The sequence below is a fragment of the Ovis aries genome, chromosome 20 (assembly GCF_016772045.2).
Source record: "Ovis aries strain OAR_USU_Benz2616 breed Rambouillet chromosome 20, ARS-UI_Ramb_v3.0, whole genome shotgun sequence".
NCBI classification, from domain to species: Eukaryota; Metazoa; Chordata; class Mammalia; order Artiodactyla; family Bovidae; genus Ovis; species Ovis aries.
Window position 1 is genome coordinate 333,241 of NC_056073.1, and position 25,960 is coordinate 359,200.

Sequence of the window (25,960 nt, forward strand, 5' to 3'; positions counted from 1 at the left end):
TCCACTGGGATTCTCCAGGCAAGAATACTGGAGTGGGTTGCTATGCCCTTCTCCATGGGATCTTCCCAACACAGGGATTGAACCCAACTCTCCCACAATGCGGGTGGATTCTTTATCATCTGAGCCACAGGGAAGCCTCTGACTTTCTGTTCAAATTCCTCTCTTGTTTTTCACCTGTAATTCAGAAATGAATGGCTACCCATTCTGGTATTCTTGCCTGGAGATTTCAATTCATGGAGTTGCAAAAAGTTGGACATGACTGAACAACTAACACACACACACACATATGCTAAATGTTATCAATATAAGAATAAAAGGTTAGAATCACACTTGAATTCTAAATCCAAGAACTTGGACATCAAAATTTTCTCTTTAATTGAGTATGGAAAATCATTCAGTTCAGTTCAGTTCAGTCGTGTCTGACTTTTTGCGACCCTATGAATTGCAGCACGCCAGGCCTCTTTGTCCATCACCAACTCCCGGAGTTCACTCAGATTCACATCCATTCAGTCAGTGATGCCATCCAGCCATCTCATCCTCGGTCGTCCCCTTATCCTCCTGCCCACAATCCCTCCCAGCATCAGTCTTTTCCAATGAGTCAACCCTTCTCATGAGGTGGCCAAAGTACTGGAGTTTCAGTTTTAGCATCATTCCCTCCAAAGAAATCCCAGGCCTGAACTCCTTCAGAATGGACTGGTTGGATCTCCTTGCAGTCCAAGGGACTCTCAAGAGTCTTCTCCAACACCACAGTTCAAAAGCATCAATTCTTCGGCACTCAGCTTTCTTCACAGTACAACTCTCACATCCATACATGACCACTGGAATAACCATAGCCTTGACTAGACAGACCTTTGTTGGCAAAGTAATGTCTCTGCTTTTAAATATGCTATCTAGGTTGGTCATAACTTTTCCCCAAGGAATAAGCGTCTTTTAATTTCATGGCTGCAGTCACCATCTGCAGTGATTTTGGAGCCCCCCAAAATAAAGTCTGACACTGTTTCCACTGTTTCCCCATCTATTTGCCAGGAAGTGATGGGACCGGATGTCATGATCTTCGTTTTCTGAATGTTGAGCTTTAGGCCAACTTTTCACTCTCCACTTTCACTTTCATCAAGAGGCTTTTTGTTCCTCTTCACTTTCTGCCATAAAGGTGGTGTTATCTGCATATCTGAGGTTATTGCTATTTCTCCTGGCAATCTTGATTCCAGCTTGTGCTTCTTTCAGCCCAACATTTCTCATTATGTAACCTAAATTCTGATCTAAAATAAGAAGCTATTATAGACATTTATAACCTGTTTAATTTATTTACTCATATTTCAATACAACAGTATTGACAAGTTTTGGCTTAGATGCCACTGGGAGTGATATGCAGTACCTGTGTTGCATTGCTGTTCTAAAATACAAACATATCTGAATATGAAACATCTGGTCCACATGATTGCAATTATAAGATTGTGAACCTGTACTTAAGCACACCAAATTATTTAGTTTTCTACTTCCATCACGTAGAAAACAGTGCACTCTTAATAAACACTAATGTACTGAAACTGTAAATAAGATATTGCAAATACTATAGTAATCATGGAAAACAAATAATATCTATACCTTGTTATAACTGTATTTCACATGCATGCAAGATAAATTCTATTTCCTTTTCTGAAGTCATCAAAAGTGTCTTTTTTCGGTATTCTCACCTTGAAACTGAAACGATCACAGATTATATTTTCCATCTTGATCATGGTATTACAAGAAAAAATATCTCTCCTCTTTCATTATCAGTGTGCAAGTGCAAAAAAAAACAATACCTGGAGGGTTTTTTTTTTTTTTTAGTGTAAATTTACTAAGAAATGAAAGAAAGCAAAGAAAGGAAAATTTTTTTTTTTTTCAGGAAAGGGCCAATTAGCAACTAAGAACTTAATGCAAATGACCAAATCTCCCTGATATGGAGAAAGGATAACCATAGTTTTCCCCAGTGATGACTAACTTCTGGACTTGAAAACAACCTCAGATTGTATCCAAATAGCATTCTTTTCTTACCTCTATGTGCTGTATACAAGCTTTCCTGCTCTCTTTCTATTACATAGCTAAATGCCCTGCCACTGTTATAATCTGATTCAGCTGAAGGACATGTGATTCTTTACTAATATATTTTCATTTCTTTCTCTTTGCACATGAGAATACCCTTGCCTGGCTAAATTTTATTTCCCTGGTTAAATAGTAGCTTGGCATCAGTTCTTCTGAAGAGATTTTTGGTACTTTCTCTTAACCTTACTTAGATGGCCTCCTATGTACCCTCAAACCCTCTGGCACACCCTAGGATAGTATTCATCACATGCTTATGCACTTATTTGCATGTCTGCCTTCCTTAATTGTCTGCAAATAAACCACTCTTGGATTTCAAAATATTCTTCGACAAATCGTATAGTGCCCTCCGAAAGCTGTTCTGAAGGACCCCTTTTTTATGATGCCCTTGGAAGCATTTTCTGTATGTCTTCTTCTCTATTTTGATGTGTGTGTGTGTGTGTGTGTGTGTGTGCGCGTAAGGGAGAATTTGGAAACACGGTCATGGGTATGGCTACCTAACACTATCCTCTAAAGTATTTAATTTAAAAAAGAATTTTCATCATATAAAATTCAGAATATTGCACTTAAAAACTGATGTGTCAAGTTATATTTTCCAAGAAGGCTCATGATATTTTTCATCCTTGATCCATGCCAGTCCCCATTGTATGGTGACGTCTAATAAACCTTCTCTTGAATCTGGCTGCACTTGTGGCTTGCTTGCAACTAACAGAATGAGGCTAAGTCACAAAAGATGATATAACTTTTATTTTGTTTCTGGGGTATTCATATCTGGCAGCTCTGAGCTGCCAAATAATGAGGAAGCTTAAGTGACATGGAGAGCACTAAACGTGAGTATTTCAAACAGCAGCCGCAATTAAGATACCAACAGACATATAACATCAGCTGCTAAAGGAATGTCCAGATGATTCTAGCTCCCAGTCTTACCTTATTAGACTTCCCAGATAAGGTCCCAGACACAGGAAAGTAGAAGAAACTCACACCTCCTGTGCCTTGTTAATATTCCTGATGTGAAAAATCCTCAAGATAATAAAGATGGTAAACTTGTACCAGTTGGTTTTGAAGAGGTCTGTTATGTAGGAATAATAACAAGAAAAACTGGACTTCCAGATTTTCTTTGGATAAAATAAAGAACAGTACTGAGTCCTTTACCATACATGGACCACGTGGACACAATATCCTAAAGTTGAACAAGAGATGGTTGCTTTAGACAGAGTACATTCTTTCCAGTTTGCAACAGGTTTATTGTTACACCTTGACAATGACACACATTCATGAACATCCATGACCCCTTAAGTATGTTGATTAACTATTTGTTGAATACATACATACATACATATATATATATTCTTTTTTTTTTTTTTTTTGGTGAAACTAAACTTCTTTATCTACCATGTAAGCCAGAATTTCACCCTGGATTCTTTAACTTGCCTTGTGAAACATATAAGGTTCTTCAAGAGTCTAAGCTGATCTCATATTACACATTTCTGAAGCTCTGATTGCACATGGTTTGCTTACTACATTCCTGATTGATGTTGCTGCTGCTGCTAAGTCGCTTCAATTGTGTCTGACTCTGTGCGACCCCATAGATGGCAGCCCACCAGGCTCCCCCGTCCCTGGGGTTCTCCAGGCAAGAACACTGGAGTGGGTTGCCATTTCCTTCTCCAATGCATGAAAGTGAAAGTGAAGTCTCTCAGTCGTGTCTGAACCTTAGCGACCCCATAGACGGCAGCCTACCAGGCTCCTCTGCCCATGGGATTTTCCAAGAAAGAGTACTGGAGTGTGTTGCCATTGTATTCTCTGGATTCATGTTGAGGTGTGTCTATAAATCTAAATGAATTTGCTGACATGTGCTGATTTCAGCAACTGATTGAGCAGGTTTCGGGTACTAACTGGATGCTTCCTTAAGTCCTCTTGGGAAACTTGTTATTCAAATAAACAGGGAAAATTATTTTTCTTACTCTTGTTAGAGTCTTATGAAATGCACCTTAATGCATAATTTATATACAAACTATTTAGACAAATAGTTACAATATCATTAACATTAAATTAACAAAAATACAATAAACACATAATGAATAATCTTAAAAAACTCGTTGCTTCTTTTCTAAAAATATCAGTTATCTTAGATACTTCAAATAAATATTCAGTTCAGTTCAGTTCAGTCGCTCAGTCGTGTCTAACTCTTTGCGACCCCATGAATCGCAGCATGCCAGGCCTCCCTGTTCATCACCATCTCCCGGAGTTCACTCAGACTCATGTACATCGAGTTCGTGATGCCATCCAGCCATCTTATCCTCGGTCGCCCCTTCTCCTCCTGCCTCCAATCCCTCCCAGCATCAGAGTCTTTTCCAATGAGTCAACCCTTTTCATGAAGTGGCCAAAGTACTGCATTTTCAGTTTTAGCATCATTCTTTCCAAAGAAATGCCAGGGTTGATCTCCTTCAGAATGGACTGGTTGGATCTCCTTGCAGTCCAAGGGACTCTCAAGAGTCTTCTCCAACACTACAGTTCAAAAGCGTAAATTCTTCAGCGTTCAGCCTTCTTCACAGTCCAACTCTCACAGCCATACATGACTGCAGGTAAAACCATAGCCTTGAATAGACGGACCTTAGTCAGCAAAGTAATGTCTCTGCTTTTGAATATGCTATCTATATTGGTCATAACTTTTCTTCCAAGGAGTAGGTGTCTTTTAATTCCATGGCTGCAATCACCATCTGCAGTGATTTTGGAGCCCCCCAAAATAAAGTCTGACACTGTTTCCACTGTTACCCCATCTATTTCTCATGGAGTGATGGGACCAGATGCCATGATCTTCGTTTTCTGAATGTTGAGCTTTTGGCCAACTTTTTCACTCTCCTCTTTCACTTTCATCAAGAGACTTTTAGCTCCTCTTCACTTTCTGCATAAGGGTGGTGTCATCTGCATATCTGAAGTTATTGATATTTCTCCCAGCAATCTTGGTTCCAGCTTGCGTTTCTTCCAGTCCAGCGTTTCTCATGATGTACTCTGCATATGAGTTAAATAAGTAGGGTAACAATATACAGCCTTGATGCACTCCTTTTCCTCTTTGGAACCAGTCATTGTTCCATGTCCAGTTCTAACTGTTGCTTCCTGACCTGCATACAGATTTCTCAAGAGGCAGATCAGGTGGTCTGGTATTCCCATCTCTTTCAGAATGTTCCACAGTTTATGGTGATCCACACAGCCAAAGGCATTGGCATAGTCAATAAAGCATGAATAGATGTTTTTCTGGAAGTCTCTTGCTTTTCCCATGATCCAGCAGATGTTGAAAATTTGATCTCTGGTTCCTCTGCCTTTTCTAAAACCAGCTTGAACGTCAGGGAGTTCATGGTTCACGTATTGCTGAACCCTGGCGTGGAGAATTTTGAGCATTACTTTAGTAGCATGTGAGATGAGTGCAATTGTGCGGTAGTTTGAGCATTCTTTGGCATTGCCTTTCTTTGGGATTGGAATGAAAACTGATCTTTTCCAGTTCTGTGGCCACTGCTGAGTTTTCCAAATTTGCTGACATATTGAGTGTAGCACTTTCACAGCATCATCTTTCAGGTTTTGAAACAGCTCAATTGGTATTCCATCACCTCCACTAGCTTTGTTCGTAGTGATGCTTTCTAAGGCCCACTTGACTTCACATTCCAAGATGTCTCGTTCTAGATTAGTGATCACATCATCATGCATATGTCATATGATAATAACAGAAGAGTAGTGTGTATCAAGATCTGGGTTCCCATTTTTTGATTGGGTCATTTATTTTTCTAGAATTGAGCTGCATAAGTTGCTTGTATATTTTTGAGATTAGTTGTTTGTCAGTTGCTTCATTTGCTATTATTTTCTCCCATTCAGAAGGCTGTCTTTTCACCTTGCTTATATTTTCCTTTGTTGTGCAGAAGCTTTTAATTTTAATTATATCCCATTTGTTTATTTTTGCTTTTATGGGGATGACCCAGAGAGATGTTATGGGGAGAGAGGTGGGAGGGGGGTTCATGTTTGGGAATGCATGTACACCCGTGGTGGATTCATGTCAATGTATGGAAAAACCAATACAGTATTGTAAAGCAAAATAAAGTAAAAATAGAAATTAAAAAAAAAAAAAGATCTGAAAGATCGGGGTTCCCCCTCTGGTGAGATATTTTCAAACAGCACCAGACCCACTGTCTGTGTAGAAGTCTGTAGTTGTGTGAGAAAGCCATGAATGAGGAAATATCTAAAATAAAAAAAAAATCTGTAAGTTCAAACTCATTGCTGACTGTAGTTTAAGACATAAGAGAACTGAATTACAAAATAAGGATGAGTCTTTCATTCTCATCAGGAGACTTTTTAGTTCCTCTTCACTTTCTGCTATTAGAGTTGTATCATCTGCATAACTGTGGTTGTTGATATTTCTTCCAGCAATCTTGATTCCAGCTTGTGATTCACCCAGCCCAGTATTTTACATGATGTACACTGCATGTGAGCTAAATAAACAAGGTTACAATATACAGCCTTGTCACACTACTTTCCCAATTTTGAACTAGTCTGTTGTTCCACTTCTGGTTTTCTTGCTTCTTGACCTGCATACAGGTTTCTCAGGAGACAAGTAAGGTGGTCTGGTATTCCCATCTCTTTAAGAATTTTCCACAGGTTTTTGTGATCCACACAGTCTAAGGCTATAGAGTAGTCAATGAAGCAGAAGTAGATGTTTTTCTGGAATTCTTTTTTTTTTTTTCCATGATCCAGTGAATGTTGGCAATTTGATCTCTGGTTCCTCTGCCTTCTCTAAACCCAGCTTGTATATCTGGCAGTTTTTGGTTCACAGACTGCTGAAGTCCAGATTGAAAAATTCTGAGCATGACCTTTCTAGCATGTAAAATGAATGAAATTGTACTGTAGTTTCAACATTCTTTGACATTACCCTTCCTTGGATTTGGAATTAAAACTGACCTTTCCTAGTCCTGAGTGCAGCACTTTAACAGCCTCACATTTAGGATTTTAAATAGCTTAGATGGAATTCCACTACCCCCACTAGCTTTGTTCTGCCCAAGGCCCACTTGACTTCACACTCCGGGCTTCTAGGTGGAATAACATACCATTGTGGTAATAGGGGACATTATTATTATTATTATTATTATTATTATTATTATTATGCAGTTATTCTGTGTATTCATGTCACCTGTTCTTAATGTCTTCTGTTTCTATTAAGTCCTTACCATTTCTGTTCTTTATTGTGCCCATCCTTACATGAAATATTCCTTGATATCTCCAATTTTCTTGAAGAGATCTCTAGTCTTTCCCATTCTATTGTTTTCTTCTATTTTTTGCATCGTTTACTTAAAAAGGCCTTCTTATTTCTCCTTGATGTTCTTTGGAACTCTGCATTCAGTTGGGTATACCTTTCCCATTCTCCCTTTCCTTTCACTTTCTACTTTCCTCAGCTATTTGCAAAGCTTACTCAGACAACTACTTTGTCTCCTGCATTTCTTTTTCTTTGATGTAGTTTTGGTCACATCCTCCTGTACAATGTTACTAAGTTTTATGCATAGTTCTTCAGGCTCTCTGTCTACCAGTCTAATCCCTTGAATCTCTTCATTACCTCCACTGTATAATCATAGGAATTTGATTTATGCCATACCTGAATGGTCCATTGATTTTCCCTACTTTCTTTGATTTATGCCTAAAGTAGCAATGAGGAGCACATGATCTGAGCTACAGTCAGCTCCAGGTCTTGTTTTTGCTGACTATATAAAGCTTCTCCATCTTCAACAGCAAAAAATATAATCAATTTGATTTCAGTATTGAACATCTGATGATGTCCATGCGTAGAATCATCTTTTGTGTTAATAAAAGAGCGTTTGCTATGACCAGTGTGTTCTCTTGACAAAACTGTAAGCCTTTCCCCTGCTTTACTTTGTACCACAAGGCCAAACTTGCCTGTTATTCTGGGTATATTTTGATTTCCTACTTGTACATTTCAATCGCCTATGATACAAAGGATGTGTGTGTGTGTGTGTGTGTGTGTGTGTGTGTGTGTGTGAATTCTAGAAGATGTTGTATATCGTCACAGCACTGGTCAACTTCTGCTTCTTCAGCATCAGTGGTTGGGGCATAGACTTGGATTACTGTGATGCTGAATGCTTTGCTTTGGAAATGAACCAAGGTCATTCTGCTGTTTTTGAGGTTTCACTCAAGTACTGCATTTTGGACTCTTGTTGACTATAAGGCTACTCTAAGGGCTAATATTTCTTTTAAGGGATTCTTGCCCACAATATTAAATATAATGTAAATCTGAATTAAATTCATTCATTACAGTCCATTTTAGTTCAGTGATTCCTAAGATGTCAATGTTCAATCTTGCCATCTCCTACATGACCACATCCAATTCATAGACCTAACACTGCAGATTCCTGTGAAATATCAAATACCATGGCTGACATTAAACTTATAGCCTAAACACAATAGCTAAGCAATTTTATTTTTTCCTGCTTATTAGTATCCTTTGGTCAGAGCCCTTTGAAAACCATGCAAATACCTCACTATATTGTTATTATTTTAAAGCATGTTCTCTCTGGATTATTTGTATATCAAGTCTGTTGAATCAATAAATCAATTTAATTTTTCAGACAGTATTTATCAGTCTTTATATCTCAAGCATCTGGAGTTAGCAGATATGATTTTGAAGCCAACATTCACTACTTTATGAACAAGGGTAAGTCATTTAACATTTTTAAGCTTCATTTTTTTTTCTGCCTCATGGTATTGCAAGGATTAAATGAAATAAAGTCCTAGACAATTAGCATAGAAACCAGCACAAAACTAATGCTAGTTATCATGAATCATGAGTTCCAAGCAGCCTCTGAACAACAGAACAGTGGTCTCCACCATGGGTGCCCTGACTCTCAAAGGAGCTAACCTGTGCCAGGGGATTCAAGAAGATATTAGTTCACAAATGTATAGCTTTATGTTCATGTATATTGTGACTTTTTTAGTATAAATTCTTTATAATTAATAAAATACAAATTTAAAAGCACTGCTGTTTCCATAGCAAATGCAGGTCATTATATCGTCAAGCAACTGACACTAATATATACAATGAACTGTCATCAAAGTTTGATAATCATTGTGGATGTTGTGTAAGGTCTCTTCCATTTTCATCCCCTTCTTCTACCCTTCCCTTCACCCTGCTCTATACCCAAGATGACTGCTGGCAACTTCATCTACTCAGTTTCTTGTCCTTTGTCTCCTAATGGGTTCAGCCAATGGGAGCAAAGTGAGGTCAGGATATGAACACCTGAGCTTCTTCTATGTTGGTTGGCCATGGCTGCCACTCTGATTCAAAGGAGAGGAGCCTTTTCTGTTAGGACAGCTCTCTGACAGTTTTCCATCTTCCTTCCATTCCTGGATTTTGGTGGTAAACACCTTGCCCCGTGATATACTCTAAAAGGGTTTCCTCATTAAGCTCTCTTTAAACTTTCATAATTTGTCTCATTTTTCACCTGACAGTTGTAAATATTCCAAGAGGGTCTCATTTCTAGAAAACTTTGTAAACTATTGTCTAATATATGTGAGATGGACCTTTATCTTTCCTCCCCTAGCATATTCCTCCATTAATCTAAAGAGGATTATTTTCCTAGTTTGTGTGAATTAAACATTTGATCATACTTCAAGGAAAGCAAAGTCTTTCATTTTTATATTTGCCTATTACAATTCTGCACTTAGAAATTTATATTTAAAAATTACAAAATCTTTTTTTAATGCTACCAAAAAATCTTTGTTATACAGAAATATATAAAAATTTATATGTTGAATACAAAATCTTAACATTTCACATTCAAGTTAAAATCTTATAAGAATTAAAGATCAGAGTTGGTCTTTTGACTTTCATTTGCAAAATTACTATTTGCCTCTAAGTACATGAAAGTTACTTTTTTTCTCTATCTATTTGATTTGGTGTAGAGTTTTGTTTGTGTTGGGGAAAAAAAAAATTGTTGGTAAAGACTTGTGAATTTATGTAATTATGGAGGACTGAATTCTGAAAATGTTAATGACTGAGGAGTAACAAAAAATAAAATATCAGAACATAAACAGAATTTAATATTTGATCTAATTAAAGGTGTTGATCACAGGATGTAGTTTGTCTCAAGCCATAGAATTCAAGTAATTAAGCTTCCCTGGAAACTGTAACAGTAGACCTGCAATTTGAAACTTGTACAGTAATCTTATAAATCTATTTCTTTACTTTTCCTTCTCATAGATGCAGGAAAAGAGAAAAAGATGATTGGAAACCCTCCATATCACTTTCATCTTTATCAGACCTTAACATGTTATTTAGTTGAACTGCCTCCTAAGGAATTTTTAGTAAAGCCCCTTTTATGATCCTTTTGAAATTTTCCACAACGAATTAACAACATCTTACAAGACAGTTGGGGGCTAATTGATGTTTTATAGTTTCTGAACTCCAGGTTAACATTTGTAGGGCTGTTACTTTGTGAACTTCCTTTAGGTTCTCTACTAAAAATGAAATAATTATTCCATTTAGGCAACTGCCAAATCTGATTTTATAATCTCCACAAATTCTGTATTCACTTGTGCTGAGTAACTAGTCAATTAAAACCCATTTTATCTAAATATTTTTTTCCTTTTATCACAGTTCTGCTAAGTCACACAAAACCTATAGTTTTACCTTCAAAGTTCTAAATCAGTGTTTCTTCTGATTTTACCACTACAGTGTCAAAATAATATCCATATTACTTGTAAATAATGGAGATGCTTTACGATCACATATTTCTTTAAAAGCTTTCTCCATTTGTCTCCATAAATCTAAACAATACTTTATTTTTTAATATAAATGTATTTATTTTAATTGGAGGTTAATTACTTTACAATATTGTATTGGTTTTGCCATACATCAACATGAATCCGCCATAGGTATACACGTGTTCCCCATCCTGAAACCCCCTACCTCCTCCCTCCGCATACCATCCCTCTAGGTCGTCTCAGTGCACCAGCCACATTCATCTAGTATCATGCATCGAACCTAGACTGGCGACTCGTTTCACATGTGATATTATACATGTTTCAATGCCATTCTAACAATACTTTAAAAAGTCCAATTAAAGAACCACCAGCTGAAAACAGAACCAATTTCAAACTGATTTTTGTAGAAAGTAAACTTTTATTTCTAATTCTTAATACTGGTTTAGTCTATAATAGTTGTTTCACTTATAGTAATTTATGTATATATGCAGCTTGCACATGACTCCTTCTCCAACACATTCTTAGGAGAAAATGTTAAAATATATTTACAAACTGAAAAATATGTATTGTCACTGTATGGTGACTATACTCTCTGGCACAAGTAATCATTTAACAAGTGCTTAATTATTATTGCATACAAAGTACTAATATCACTGTAGTTAATTTCATGACCTTTTTCTTTCTGCTTTAGCACTAAGATATCTCAGAAATACATAAATATTTTGTTGGTAAAAATGATACATGTAATTCCAAATATTGTATTCTCTTTGAGGGATAAGGCTTTTGTTTTTTATCCCGATCTTGTAGATACCTCTCAGGTCTCACATCCATGCTTTCTATGATCATCTGTTCGGAACATGCATCATGAAATGCTCAAAGATAGATGTTGTGAAAGACAAGAGGATGTATGAGACTAGGATTATAGGCAAGTAGTTAGAGTGAAAAGGGACAGGTACATAAATAATCCCAGCACAAGGCAGAGAGAGAAATGTTGCAAAGAAATAAAGATATGATGCTGAGAAATTCAGCAAAGAAACAGATTATTCACAAATATAGATTTAACAAAAGACTTCAGAAGTATTGGTTTCTGAACTTGGTGTAGGAATGTGGGAATAATTTATCCATAAAATATTGAATGGATAAGAAATGGAAAAGAGAAGGTAGTAGAGTGCATAGAAAATATATTTTACATATAAATTATATTTCATAAATACAAAGTGATTTTCAGGTTACTCTATATAGCCATTTAATTTTATACGTGTGTGTGTATTCAGTTACTTCAGTCAGACCCTTTGCAATCTTATGGACTGTAGGCAACCAGGCTCCTCTATCCAAGGGATTCTGCAGACAAGAATATTGGAGTGGGTTGCCCTGCCCTCCTCCAGGGGATATTCCTGAGTCAAGGATTGAACTCACATCTTATGCATTTTCTGCATTGCAGGCAGTTTCTTTCCTGCTGAGACACTGGGGAAGCCAAATTTTATTCATAATTATATTCAATTATTCTAGTATTCACTTTTCAAACATTCAAGATAAGTTATTATAATCTCCAATTTTTTTCTTCTTTGTTTATTAGAGTAAACCAAATCCAATAAATCTAACCAGAATAAAGATGCAGAAAGTCATTCCCAAATTTCTACAAGTTGAATGTAACTGTAGAGCTACATAAAGAAATCATTTTACTCTATTTTAGCAGTGTTCACAGTATGTGGTAATTATGTTTTTTGCCAACAGTTTCTGAAACATGGTACAGAACTTTATTATCACTGTTCTTTTGCACTAATATACAGTGATGAATTATAAATTTGATTTAAGATATTACCAAGTATTTTAAATAGCCAATTTGCATACAGTAATCTATTTAGGGTTTGTGATGTGATGCAAAGGTTCTCCCCCATGCAAGTAACTGCTGAATTCCAATGTGTAGTTGGAACAATTAACTTATTACCTGAAGCAGTAGCTCTTGGTCCATGATGCCTCTTTTATTTACCCTGCTACAAAGTAATCAAGAACTCAAAGTTGAAAATGGTCATTTCCTTAGTAATATCTTAAGTTACATTGAGCTTTACAGGCATATGTTCACATGAGTTTTTTTTTTTTTTTTCTAATTGTCTAAAGTGGTTTCCCTAAGTAGAATTCCCTGTCAGTCCTTTCACTATGCTGTCTCTCAGCCCATAAAACATTCACTATGTAGATGTCCTCCACTACTTAATGAACTTAAAGTGGTTTCTTTCTTTGCCATTTCCCTCCTCCAAATATTACTTAATGCATTCAAATCTTTTTGGGTGCCAATAAACTGATTAGTAAATGATCAGTGTTATCATGATTTTATGACAATTAGTCCTATTGTGTTTCTGTGAATCATATATGGGGTGAAACATTTAGCTAATAATCACATGGATTCCTACTTGCCCATGAAATTTGTAATTTATTTTCAGAAAAAATAATACATGATTTACTTTTCTAAAGATGTATTTGTTTTATACCAACTTTATTCATAATTACAAAACATAGAAATAACTCAAATGTCCTTAAACTGGTGAATGAGGACACTGGTACATCCTTGCAGTGAAATGCCACACCATAGTAAAAACAAAAAGAACACTAATACACACAACAACATGAATAGATATGGAGTGAATAAGAAGGCAGATTAAGAATTCTATACTTTTTATTGGTTCTTCTTATATGACATTGTAGAAAACTATACTGACAAAGTGAATAATGGTTCCCAGGGCCTCGGGTGTGGAAAATGTTGACCCTAAAGACCACTATGGAAATATTGGGGTTGATTAAAAAGCCCTATATCATAATGTTGGGATAATAATGGATTGTATTGGTCAGACTTGTACAACAACTGTAGCCTAGATGGACAAATTTTACCATATGTAAATATAATACTTCAATAAGTCAAACTTTCAAAAAGTAGAAATTAATTTTATCACAGATTGTGAGTATATATAGACAGATTTATAAGATATTCATTAAGAAAGGGAATAATTCTTTCTTTGCTTGTTTTTTTTTTTTTAAATTGTAATTCCCTTTTATTGTTGATGACCCCTCCAGTTCCTTCATATGAAATTTTTATGAAAATACGTTTTCTCTAGGTAAGAATTGCAGGTTATTTGAACAAAAAAATGAAGGGAAAGGTTCGAAGAAATACAATTTCTACAGACTGACTATTTGCATCCTAAAATTCATATATTGAGCCTGTAATTCACTTTCTTAAAAGCATATTATATTAGAGTTGATTAACATTGCATTATTTTCAGGTGTAGAGAAAAGTGATTCAGTTATACATATGTATGCATCTATTATTTTTCAAACTCTTTTCCCATTTAGGTTACTGTATAATATTGAACAGAGTTTCGTGTGCTACACAGTAGGTTCATGTTCATTTAGTACAGTTCAGCCATTCCATCATGTCCAACTCTTTGCAATCCCATGGACTGCAGCACCCCAGGCTTCCTTGTCCATCACCAACACCTAGAGCTTGCTCAAATTTATGACCATTGAGTCAGTGATGCCATCCAACCACCTCATCTTCTGTTGTCCCCTTCTGCTCCTGCCTTCAATCTTTCCCAGCATCAGGGTCATTTCTAATGAGTTGGTTCTTAGCATAAGGTGGCCAAATTATTGGAGCTTCAGCTTCAATATCAGTCCTTCCAATGAATATTCAGGATTGGTTTCCTTTAGGATTGACTTGTTTGATCTCCTTGAAATCCAAGGGACTCTCAAGAGCCTTCATGTTGGTTATCCATTTTAAATGCAGCAATATGTACATGTCAATCCCAAATTTCCAAACTCTCCCTCCCTGAACTCTTCACCCCTGGTAACCATAAATTCATTCTCTAAGTCTGTGATTCTGTTTCTGTATTGTAAATACATTCATTTCTATAATTTATTTTAGATTGTGTGTATAATTAGTCTCAATGATGTTTGTTTTGCCTGGCTTACTTCAATTAGTATGATAATCTCCAATCTATTCGTGTTGATGCAAATTAGATCATTTGATTCTTTTTAAGCTGAGTAATATTCTATTGCATATATGTATGAATTTTTCTTTATTTACTCATCTATTTTCTGTCAATAGGCATTCATGTTGCTTCCATGTCTTGGCTATTGCAATAAGCATTGGAATACATGCATCCATTCAAATCATGGTTTTCTCTGGATATAAGCCTGGGAGTGGGATTGCTAGATAATATGGTAGCTCTTTCAGTTTCTTAAGGGACTTTCTTATTATACTCAATAGTGGTTTCACCAATTTACATTCCCACCAACTGTGTAGGAGGACTCCCTTTTCTCCACACCCTCTCCAGCATTTATTGTTGACAAGTATTTTTTGGTAATACCAATTCTGACTGATGTGAGGCGATACCTCCTTGTAGTTTTGATTAGCATTTCTCTAATCATTGAAGACCTACAAGACCTTTTAGAACTAACACCCAAAAAAGATGTCCTTTTCATTATAGGGGACTGGAATGAAAAAGTAGGAAGTCAAGAAACACCTGGAGTAACAAGCAAATTTGGCCTTGGAATGTGGAATGAAGCAGGGCAAAGACTAATAGAGTTGTACCAAGAAAATGCACTGGTCATAGCAAACACCCTCTTCCAACAACACAAGAGAAGACTCTACATATGGACATCACCAGATGGTCAACACTGAAATCAGACTGATTGCATTCTATGCAGCCAAAGATGGAGAAGCTCTATACAGTCAACAAAAGTAAGACCAGGAGCTGACAGTGGCTCAGAACATGAACTCCTGATTACCAAATTCAGACTGAAATTGAAGAAAATAGGGAAAACCGCTAGAGCATTCAGGTATGACCTAAATCAAATCCCTTATGATTATACAGTGGAAGTGAGAAATAGATTTAAGGGCCTAGATCTGATAGATAGAGTGCCTGATGAACTATGGAATGAGGTTCGTGACATTTTACAAGAGACAGGAATCAAGACCATGGAATCCCCATGGAAAAGAAATGAAAAAGAGCAAAACGGCTGTCTGGTGAGGCCTTACAAATAGCTGTGAAAAGAAGAGAGGTGAAAAGCAAAGGAGAAAAGGAAAGATATAAGCACTGAATGCAGAGTTCCAAAGAATAGCAAGAAGAGATAAGAGAGCCTTCTTCAGCGATCAATGCAAAGAAATAGAGGAAAAGAACAGAATGGGAAAGACTAGAGATCTCTTCAAGAAAATTAGAGATACCAAGGGAACATTTCATGCAAAGATGGCTTGATAAAGGACAAAAATGGTCTGGACCTAACAGAAGTAGAAGATATTAAGAAGAGGTGGCAAGAATACACAGAAGAACTGTACAAAAAAGATTTTCACAACCCAGATAATCATGAGGTGTGATCACTCATCTAGAGCCAAACATTCTGGAATGTGAAGTCAAGTGGGCCTTGGAAAGCATCGCTACGAAGAAAACCAGTGGAGGTGATGAAATTCCAGTTGAGTTCTTTCAAATCCTGAAAGATGATGCTGTGAAAGTCCTACACTCAATACGCCAGCAAATTGGAAAACTCAGCAGTGGCCACAGGACTGGAAAACGTCCATTTTCATTCCAATCCCAAAGAAAGGCAATGCCAAAGAATGCTCAAACTACTACACAATTGCACTAATCTCACACACTAGTAAAGTAATGTCCAAAATTCTCCAAGCCAGGCTTCAGCAATACGTGAACCGTGAACTCCCTGACGTTCAAGCTGGTTTTAGAAAAGGCAGAGGAACCAGAGATCAAATTGCCAACATCTGCTGGATCATGGAAAATGCAAGAGACTTTCAGAAAAACATCTATTCATGCTTTATTGACAATGCCTTAAGCCTTTGACTGTGTGGATCACAATAAACTGTGGAAAATTCTGAAAGAGATGGGAATACCAGACCACCTGACCTGCCTCTTGAGAAATCTGTATGCAGGTCAGGAAGCAGCAGATAGAACTGGACATGGAACAATAGACTGGTTTCAAAGAGGAAAAGGAGTACGTCAAGGCTGTATATTGTCACCCTGCTTATTAACTTCTATGCAGAGTACATCATGAGAAACGCTGGACTGGAAGAAACACAAGCTGGAATCAAGATTGCTGGGAGAAATAGCAATAACCTCAGATATGCAGATGACACCACCCTTATGACAGAAAGTGGAGAGGAACTAAAAAGCCTCTTGATGAAAGTGAAAGAGGAGAGCAAAAAATTTGGCCTAAAGCTCAACATTCAGAAAGTGAAGATCACAGCATCCGGTCCCACCACTTCATGGGAAATAGATGGGTGAACATTGGAAACTGTCAGACTTTATTTTTGGGAGCTCCAAAACCAATGCAGATGGTGATTGCAGCCATGAAATTAAAAGACGCTTGCTCCTTGGAAGAAAAGTTATGACCAATATAGATAGCATATTCAAAAGCAGAGACATTACTTTGCCGACTAAGGTCCATATAGTCAAGGCTATGGTTTTTCCTGTGGTCATGTATGGATGTGAGAGTTGGACTGTGAAGAAGGCTGAGCACCGAAGAATTAATGCTTTTGAACTGTGGTGTTGGAGAAGACTCTTGAGAGTCCCTTGGACTGCAAGGAGATCCAACCAGTCCATTCTGAAGGAGATCAACCCTGGCATTTCTTTGGAAAGAATGATGCTAAAGCTGAAGCTCCAGTATTTTGGCCACCTCATGCGTAGAGTTGACTCATTGGAAAAGACTCTGATGCTGGGAGGGATTGGAGGCAGGAGGAGAAGGGGACGACAGAGGATAAGATGGCTGGATGGCATCACTGACACGATGGACATGAGTCTGAGTGAACTCCAGGAGTTGGTGATGAACAGGGAGGCCTGGTGTGCTGTGATTCATGGGGTTGCAAAGAGTTGAACACGACTGAGTGATTGAACTGAAGTGAATCATTAGTACAAAAAAGATTTTCATGACCCAGATAATCACGATGGTGTGATCAGTCACCTAGAGCCAGACATCCTGGAATGTGAAGTCAAGTGGGCCTTAGAAAGCATCACTACAAGCAAAGCTAGTCTAGGTGATGGCATCCCATTTGAGCTATATCAAATCCTGAAAGATGATACTGTGAAAGTGCTGCACTCAGTATGCCAACAAAGCTGGAAACCTCAGCAGTGGCCACAGGACTGGAAAAGGTCAGTTTTCATTCCAATCCCAAAGAAAGGCAGTGGCAACGAATGCGCAAAATTCTGCACAATTGTACTCATCTCACAGGCTAGTAAAGTGATGCTCAAAATTTTCCAAGCCAGACTTCAGCCATATGTGAACAGTGAACTTCCTGATGTTCAACCTGGATTTAGAAAAGGCAGAAGAACCAGAGAGCAAATTGCCATCATCCGCTGGATCATGGAAAAAGCAAGAGAGTTCCAGAAAAACATCCATTTATGCTTTATTGACTATGCCAAAGCCTTTGACTGTGTGGATCACAATAAACTGTGGAAAATTCTGAAAGAGATGGGAATACCAGACCACCTAACCTGCCTCTTGAGAAATCTGTATGCAGGTCAGGAAACAGCAGTTAGAACTGGACATGGAACAACAGTCTGTTGCCAAGTAGGAAAAGGAGTACGTCAAGGCTGTATATTGTCACCCTGCTTATTTAACTTATATGCAGAATACATCATGAGAAACACTTGACTGGAAGAAGCACAAGCTGGAATCAAGATTGCTGGGAGAAATATCAATAACCTCAGATATGCAGATGACACCACGCTGATGGCAGAACGTGAAGAGGAACTTAAAAGCCTCTTGATGTAAGTGAAAGAGGAGTGCGAAAAAGTTGGCTTAAAGCTCACCATTCAAAAAAATGAAGATCATGGCATCTGGTCCCATCACTCCATGGGAAATAGATGGGGAAATAGTGGAAACAGTGTCAGACTTTATTTTGGGGGGCTCCAAAATCACTGCAGATGGTGATTGTAGCCATGAAATTAAGACACTTACTCCTTGGAAGAAAAGTTATGACCAACCTAGATAGCATATTCAAAAGGAGAGACATTACTTTGCCAACTATTGTCCGTCTAGTCAAGGCTATGGTTTTCCCAGTGGTCATATATGGATGTGCGAGTTGGACTGTGAAGAAGGCTGAGCACTGAAGAATTGATGCTTTTGAACTGTGGTGTTGGAGAAGATTCTTGAGAGTCCCTTTGACTCCAAGGAGATCCATCCAGTCCCTTCTGAAGGAGATCAGCCCTGGGATTTCCTTGGAAGAAATGAGGCTAAAGCTGAAAATCCAGTACTTTGGCCATCACATGTGAAGGGTTGACTCATTGGAAAAGACTCTGATGCTGGGAGGGATTGGAGGCAGGAGGAGAAGGGGACGACCGAGGATGAGATGGCTGGATGGCATTACCGACTCAATGAACATGAGTCTGAGTGAACTCTGGGAGTTGGTGATGAACAGGGAGGCCTGGAGTGCTGTGATTCATGGGGTCACAAAGAGTCGGACACGACTGAGGGACTGAACTGAACTGAACTGAATCATTAGTGATGTTGAACACGTTTTCATTCACCTATTAGCCATCTGTTTTTTTCTTCAGAGAAACGTCTGTTTAAGAGCATCTTCTGCCCATTTTGCATTGCTACTTTTATGATATTGAGCTGTGTGACCTGTTTGTAAATTTTTGAGATTAATCCCTTGCTGGTCACATAATTTGCAAATATGTTCACCCATTTTGTGGATTGTCTTTTCCTTTGCTTAGGTTTCCTTTTCTGTGCAAAAGATTTTGATTTTGATTAGGTCCCATTTGTTTATTTTCATTTTTGTGTCCCTTACTCTAAGAAACAGAAGGGAAAGTACATTGATATTTATTATGTCAAATAGCATTCTACATATATTTTCCTCTAATAATTTTATAATATCCGGTCTTACATTTATATCTTTGATCAATTTTGAGTTTATTTTTATGTATGCCATTAGCATGTAGCTATTCAGTTTTCTAGCACCACTTATTGAAGAGACGGTTTTTTCTTCATTGTATATTCTTGCCTCCCTTTTCATAGATTAATTGAACCTAGATGTTTGAGTTTATTTCTGGGCTTTCCACCCTGTTCTATTGATCTTTATTTCTGTTTTTGTGCCAGTATCACACTCTTTTGATGACTGTAGCTTTGTAGTATAGTCTGAATTCAGGCAGCCTGATTTATCCAGCTCCATTTTTGTTTGAATATTTATTTAACTATTTGAAGTCTTCTGCGTCTCCACAGAAATTTTAAGATTTAAAAAAAATTCTAGTTCTGTGAAAAATGGCATTGGATTACCATTGAATCTGTAGATTCCCTTGGGTACTATAGTCATTTTGACAATATTGATTATTCCAATCCAAGAACATGATATATTTTTACTCCATCCATTTGTGTAATCATTTCTTTCTTTTCTCCTTTCATTCTTTCTTTCTTATATTTTTCTTATAGTCTCTTGTAGTTTTCAGAGTAAAAGTATTTTGCCCACTTAGATAGGTTTATACCAGGATATTATATTTATTTATTTATTCATTTATTTATTGCAGCAATTGGATGGTTTCCTTGGTTTCTCTTTCTCATCTTTGTTAATGTGTAGAAATGCAACAGACTTCTCTGTGTTAATTTTGCATCCTGAAACACCAGTTAGCCAAATTCATTGATTAGCAGATGGCACCACCCTTCTAGCAGAAAAGAAAGAACTAAAGAACCTCTTGGTAAAAGTGGAAGGAAGAGTGAAAAATTTGGCTTAAAACTCAACATTCAGAAAACTTAGATCATGGCATCTGGTCCCATCACTTCATGGAAAATAGATGGGGAAACAATGGAAACAGTGACAGACTTTATTTGGGGGGGCTCCAAAATCACTGCAGATGGTGACTGCAGCCATAAAATTAAAAGATGGTTGCTCCCTGGAAGAAAAGCTGCGGCCAACCTAGACAGTATATTAAAAAGCAGAGACATTATTTTACCCACAAAGGTCACCATCTAGTCAAAGCTATGGTTTTCCATTAGTCCTGTATGGATGTGACAGTTGGACTATAACGAAAGAAGAATTGATGCTTTTGAACTGTGGTGTTGGAGAAGACTCTTGAGAGTCCCTTGGACTGCATGGAGAACTAACCTGTTAATCCTAAAGGAAGTCAGTCCTGAATATTCCTTGGAAGGACTGATTTTGAAGCTGAAACTCCAATACTTTGGCCACCTGGTGCAAAGAACTGAGCCATTTGAAAATATCTTGATGCTAGGAACGATTAAATGTGGGAAGAGAAGGGGGCAGCATAGGATGAGATGTTTGGATGGCATCACAGACTCAATGGACATGAATTTGAGTAAGTTCCAAGAGTTAGTTATGGAGAGGAAAGCCTGGTGCGCTGAAGTCCGTGGAGTTGCAAAACGTCAGACACAACTGAGTGACTGAACTGAACTGAATTGAGCTGTCTGGTGGCATCTTTAGGATTTTCTATGTATAATATCATATTATATACAAACAACGACAGTTTCACTCCCCTGCTCCCAATTTGTGTTCCCTTTATTTCTGTTCTTTTATCTCTGATTTCTAAACCTAAGATTTCCAAACCTATGCTAAATAAAAGTGCAAGAGTGGAAATCCTTGTCTTGTTACCGATCTTAGAGAAAATCCTTTCAGTTTTTCAGCATTGAGTATGATGTTAGCTGTAGATTAGTCATATATGGCCTCTATTATGTTGAGGCATGCTTCTTATATGCCCACTTTCTGGAGAGTTATTGTCATAACTGAGTGTTGAATTTTGTAAAAAGCTTTTTCTGTATCCATTGAAATGATTATATGGTTAATATTCTCCAACGTGTTGATGTGGTGTATCAAACATTGATTTGTTGATATTGAAAAGTCCTTGCATCCCTAGAATAAATACCACATGATCATAGTGTATGATGATTTAATGGAACTTGCTAGTATTTTGTACAGGAGTTTTTTCATCTATTTTCATCAGTGATATTGGCCAGTAATTTTCTTTTTCTTTTTCTTTTTTTTTTTTTTTTTTTTGCAGTATCTTTGTCTGGTATTGGTATCAGGGTACTAGTGGCCTCCTAGAATGAGTTTTGGAGTTTTGCTTTCTCTGAGACTTTTGGAATGATTTCAGAAAGACAGGTGTTAGTTCTCTTCTAAATGTTTTTTAGAGTTTGTTTGTGAAGCTATCTGCTCTTGTACTTTTGTTTGTTGGAAATTTTAAAATCAGTTAAAAGAAATAAATTCTTAATTCCATAAGATGTTTTAAGAATTTTTCTCTTTTCAGAACACTAATATTTTCCTATGTTTTGTCTTAAAAATAAAATATTAAATTTCTGGCAATATAGCCCCACTGGACAAGAGATTTGTTTTTATTATTGTCTTAATTATGAATTCACTAAAAAGTTCTAATATTAACAGTATTTTTAAAATATAAACTCACATAATGAATTGATTAGATATGATAATCACCTAGTCTTAAAACTACATACTACTAGTTCATTATTACCAATTGCAAGATCATTATATTTCTCACAGACTAGTAAATAATTTGATAATTCAGAAGGACAATAAATTAAATCCACTGCTAGAAACTTTCACAAAATGTAGCTAATATTCAGATACAAGAAACAAAATACCAAGATAAGAAATCATCCTGAGAAGGATGCTTTAGACAAAGTATACTTTACCTTTGTGCTTGGATGGCATAGCTATTGTCATAAGTCTCATAGATTTCATCATCATATTCACCCCCGTAGCCATCATTATAACCCTGAGGCAAAAATGATAAAAATATATATTAGCAAACAGTTTAACTGATTAATCTGTTTTTCATTAATGAGAACTTAACTTAGTTGTTATGTTTGTTTAGTCACTTTACGTCATATTTTACTAGATAAACAATGTGTATGCAATGTTGAGTAATATTTCATGGTCCAAATTTTAATATATAATATCCAAACTCAACATATCATTGAAGCATCAATGCCTATTCATGGATTTATTTAGAATTTTGATCAAGACAAATTAAAAAATCATAATATTTTGTTAAATGCTATGAGAGAATATGAATAGTTATGATAACCTAATGGTGACAATTATCTATTTGTTACAATGCTACTGGAATTTATTTCTTCCCACAATAATAATAATTAGACTGAATCTGAAATCAGGATTCTTCAACTTTTAGTTAAAAAAGGTACAGTAATTATTGTTTAAAAAAAATGAAAGGAGAAAAGGAAAAACTGTATAATGTATACAAATGATATACTCCAGTTGTACATTGTTCTTTTAGTGATTTAGTTTTGTTTTCCTTTGTGGTCATTGACTTTATTTAAAACTCTTGCCATCCATCTCGATTACTCTCAACTTCTAAGAACATCTTTATTTTTTTCTGCTTTGTATCTTTGTTGGTGCAACACTTTCTTTAGAATGTACTTCCATCCCACCCTACCAATTTTATAACTCCATTTCAGTCTGGAGGCTTGCAAATCTTTCCTTATTTTATTCATAAATTTAAACCAAAATATGTGCATTTTTCTACATTAATTTTGACTAAGATTTCTGAGTTCACTTAATCTGAAAACAAATTTAATCAAGACTTAGCTTCCCCTTCAGCCAATCTATCCCATCTGGAAGCTTCCACAAGCTTCTTATCCTTCTCCATCAGTGGGCAGCAGACTGAAAATCACAATGACAGAAAATTAACCAATCTGATAACATGGACCACAGCCTTGTCTAACTCACTGAAACTATGAGCCATGCTGTGCAGGGCCACCCAAGATGGACGGGTCGGTGGAGAGGTCTGAGAAAATGTGGTCCACTGGAGAAGGGAATGGCAAACTACTTCAGTATTCTTGCCTTGAGAACCCCATGAATGGGAAGAAAAGATAAAATGATAGGACACTGAAAGATGAACTCCCAGGTCGGTAGGTGTCCAATATGCTACTGGAGATCAGTTGAGACCTAGCTCAAGGAAGAATGAAGAGACAGAGCCAAAGCAAAAAACAACACTAAGTTGTGGACATGACTGTTGATAGAAGAAGAGTCCAATGCTATAAAGAGCAATATTACATAGGAACTTGGAATGTTAGGTCCATGAATCAAGTCAAATTGGAAGTTGTCAAACAGGAGATGGCAAGAGTAAACATAGATATTTTAGAGATCATTGAACTAAAATTGACTGGAATGAATGAATTTAACTCAGATGACCATTATATCTACTACTGTGGGCAAGATTCCCTTAAAAGAAATGGAGTAGCCATCATAGTCAATAAGAGTCTGAAATGCAGTACTTGGGTGCAACCTCAAAAATGACAGAGTGATCTTTATTCATTTGCAAGGTAAATCATTCAATATTACGGTAATCCAAGTCTATGCCCCAACCAGCAATGCTGAAGAAGCTGAAGTTGAACAGTTTTATGAAGACTTACAAGATTTTCTAGAACTAACACCAAAAAATATGTCCTCTACTTGATAGGGGACTGGAACACAAAAGAAGAAAGTAAAGAAATAACTGGAGTAACAGGCAAATTTGGCAATCAAGTACAGAATAAAGCAGGGCAAAGGCTAATAGAGTTTTTCCCATGGAAGACTGGCCATAGCAAACACCCTGTCCCAAAAACACAAGAGAAGATTCTACATATGGACATCACCAGATGGTCAACACCAAAATCAGATCGATTATAGTCTATGCAGCCAAAGTTGGAGAAACTCTATACAGTCAGCAAAAACAAAACTGGAAGCTGACTGTGGCTCAGATCATGAACTTATTATTGCCAAATTCAGACTTAAATTGAAGAAAGTATGTAAAACCACTAGACCATGTATGACCTAAATCAAATATCTTATGATTATAGAGTGGACGTGACAAATAGATTCAAGGCATTAGATCTGATAGACAGGGTGCCTGAATAACTATGGATGGAGGTTCATGGCATTGTACAGGAGATCATCTCCAAGAAAAAGAAGTGCAAAGGGGCAAAATGGTTGTTTGAGGAGGTCTTACAAATAGCTATGAAAAAAAGAGAAGCAAATGCCAAAGGAGAAAAGAAAAGATATACCCATTTGAATGCAGAGTTCCAAAGGATAGCAAGGAGAAATAGAAAGCCTTCCTCAGCGATCAATGCAAAGGAATAGAGGAAAACAACAGAGTGGGAAAGACTAGAGATGTATTCAAGAAAATTAGAGATACCGAGGGAACATTTCATGCAAAGATGGGCTTGATAAAGGACAGAAATGGGATGAACCTAACAGAAGCAGAATATATTAAGAAGAGGTGGCAAGAATACGAATTGTACGAAAAAGGTCTTCACGATCCAGATAATCATGATGGTGTGATCACTCACCTAGAGCCAGGCATCCTGGAATGTGAAGTCAAGTGGGCCTTAGGAAGCATCACTACAAACAAAGCTGGTGGAGGTGATGGAATTCCAGCTGAGATATTTCAAATCCTGAAAGACGATGCTGTGAAAGTGCTACACTCAGTATGCCAGTAAATTTGGAAAACTCAGCAGTGGCCACAGGACTGAAAAATGTCAGTTTTCATTCCAACCCCAAAGAAATGCAATGCCAAAGAATGCTCAAACTACCAGACCATTGCACTCATCTCACACGCTAGTAAAATAACACTTAAAATTCGAAGCCAGGCTTCAGCAATATGTGAACAGTGAACTTCCAGATGTTCAAGCTAGTTTTAGAATATATGCCAAATAAAATGCACAACTTGGAAGAAATGAACAAATTATTTGAAAAGTACAACTTTCTAAAACTGAACAAGGAAGAAATGGAAAATCTTAACAGACCCATCACAAGTACAGAAATTGAAATTGTAATCAGAAATCTTCCACCAAACAAACGCCCAGGTGCAGAAAACTTCACAGCTGAATTCTACCAAAAATGTAGAAAAGCACTAACACCTATACTACTCAAACTCTTCCAGAAAATGCAGAGGAAGGTAAACATCCAAACTCATTCTATGAGGCCACCATCACCCTAATACTAAACCTGACAAAGATGCCACAAAAAAAAAGAAAGAAAGAAAGAAAGAAAACTACAGGCTAATATCACTGATGAACATAGATGCAAAAATCTTTAACAAAATTCTAGCAATAAGAATCTAACAACACATTAAAAAGATCATACCCCATGACCAAGTGGGCTTTATCCCAG

General features: G+C 36.9%; 1 protein-coding gene across 2 annotated transcripts in view; it reads right to left on the minus strand.

Moving 5' to 3' along the window:
- The window catches only part of KHDRBS2 (KH RNA binding domain containing, signal transduction associated 2), a 796,734-nt gene that overhangs the window by 78,190 nt on the left and 692,584 nt on the right, over positions 1-25,960 (minus strand). For both annotated transcript variants that reach the window (XM_060403569.1, XM_027958372.3), the window contains exon 7: positions 22,480-22,562. In XM_060403569.1, coding sequence (XP_060259552.1) covers positions 22,480-22,562 — 83 coding nt within the window. The remainder of the gene's footprint in view (positions 1-22,479; positions 22,563-25,960) is intronic.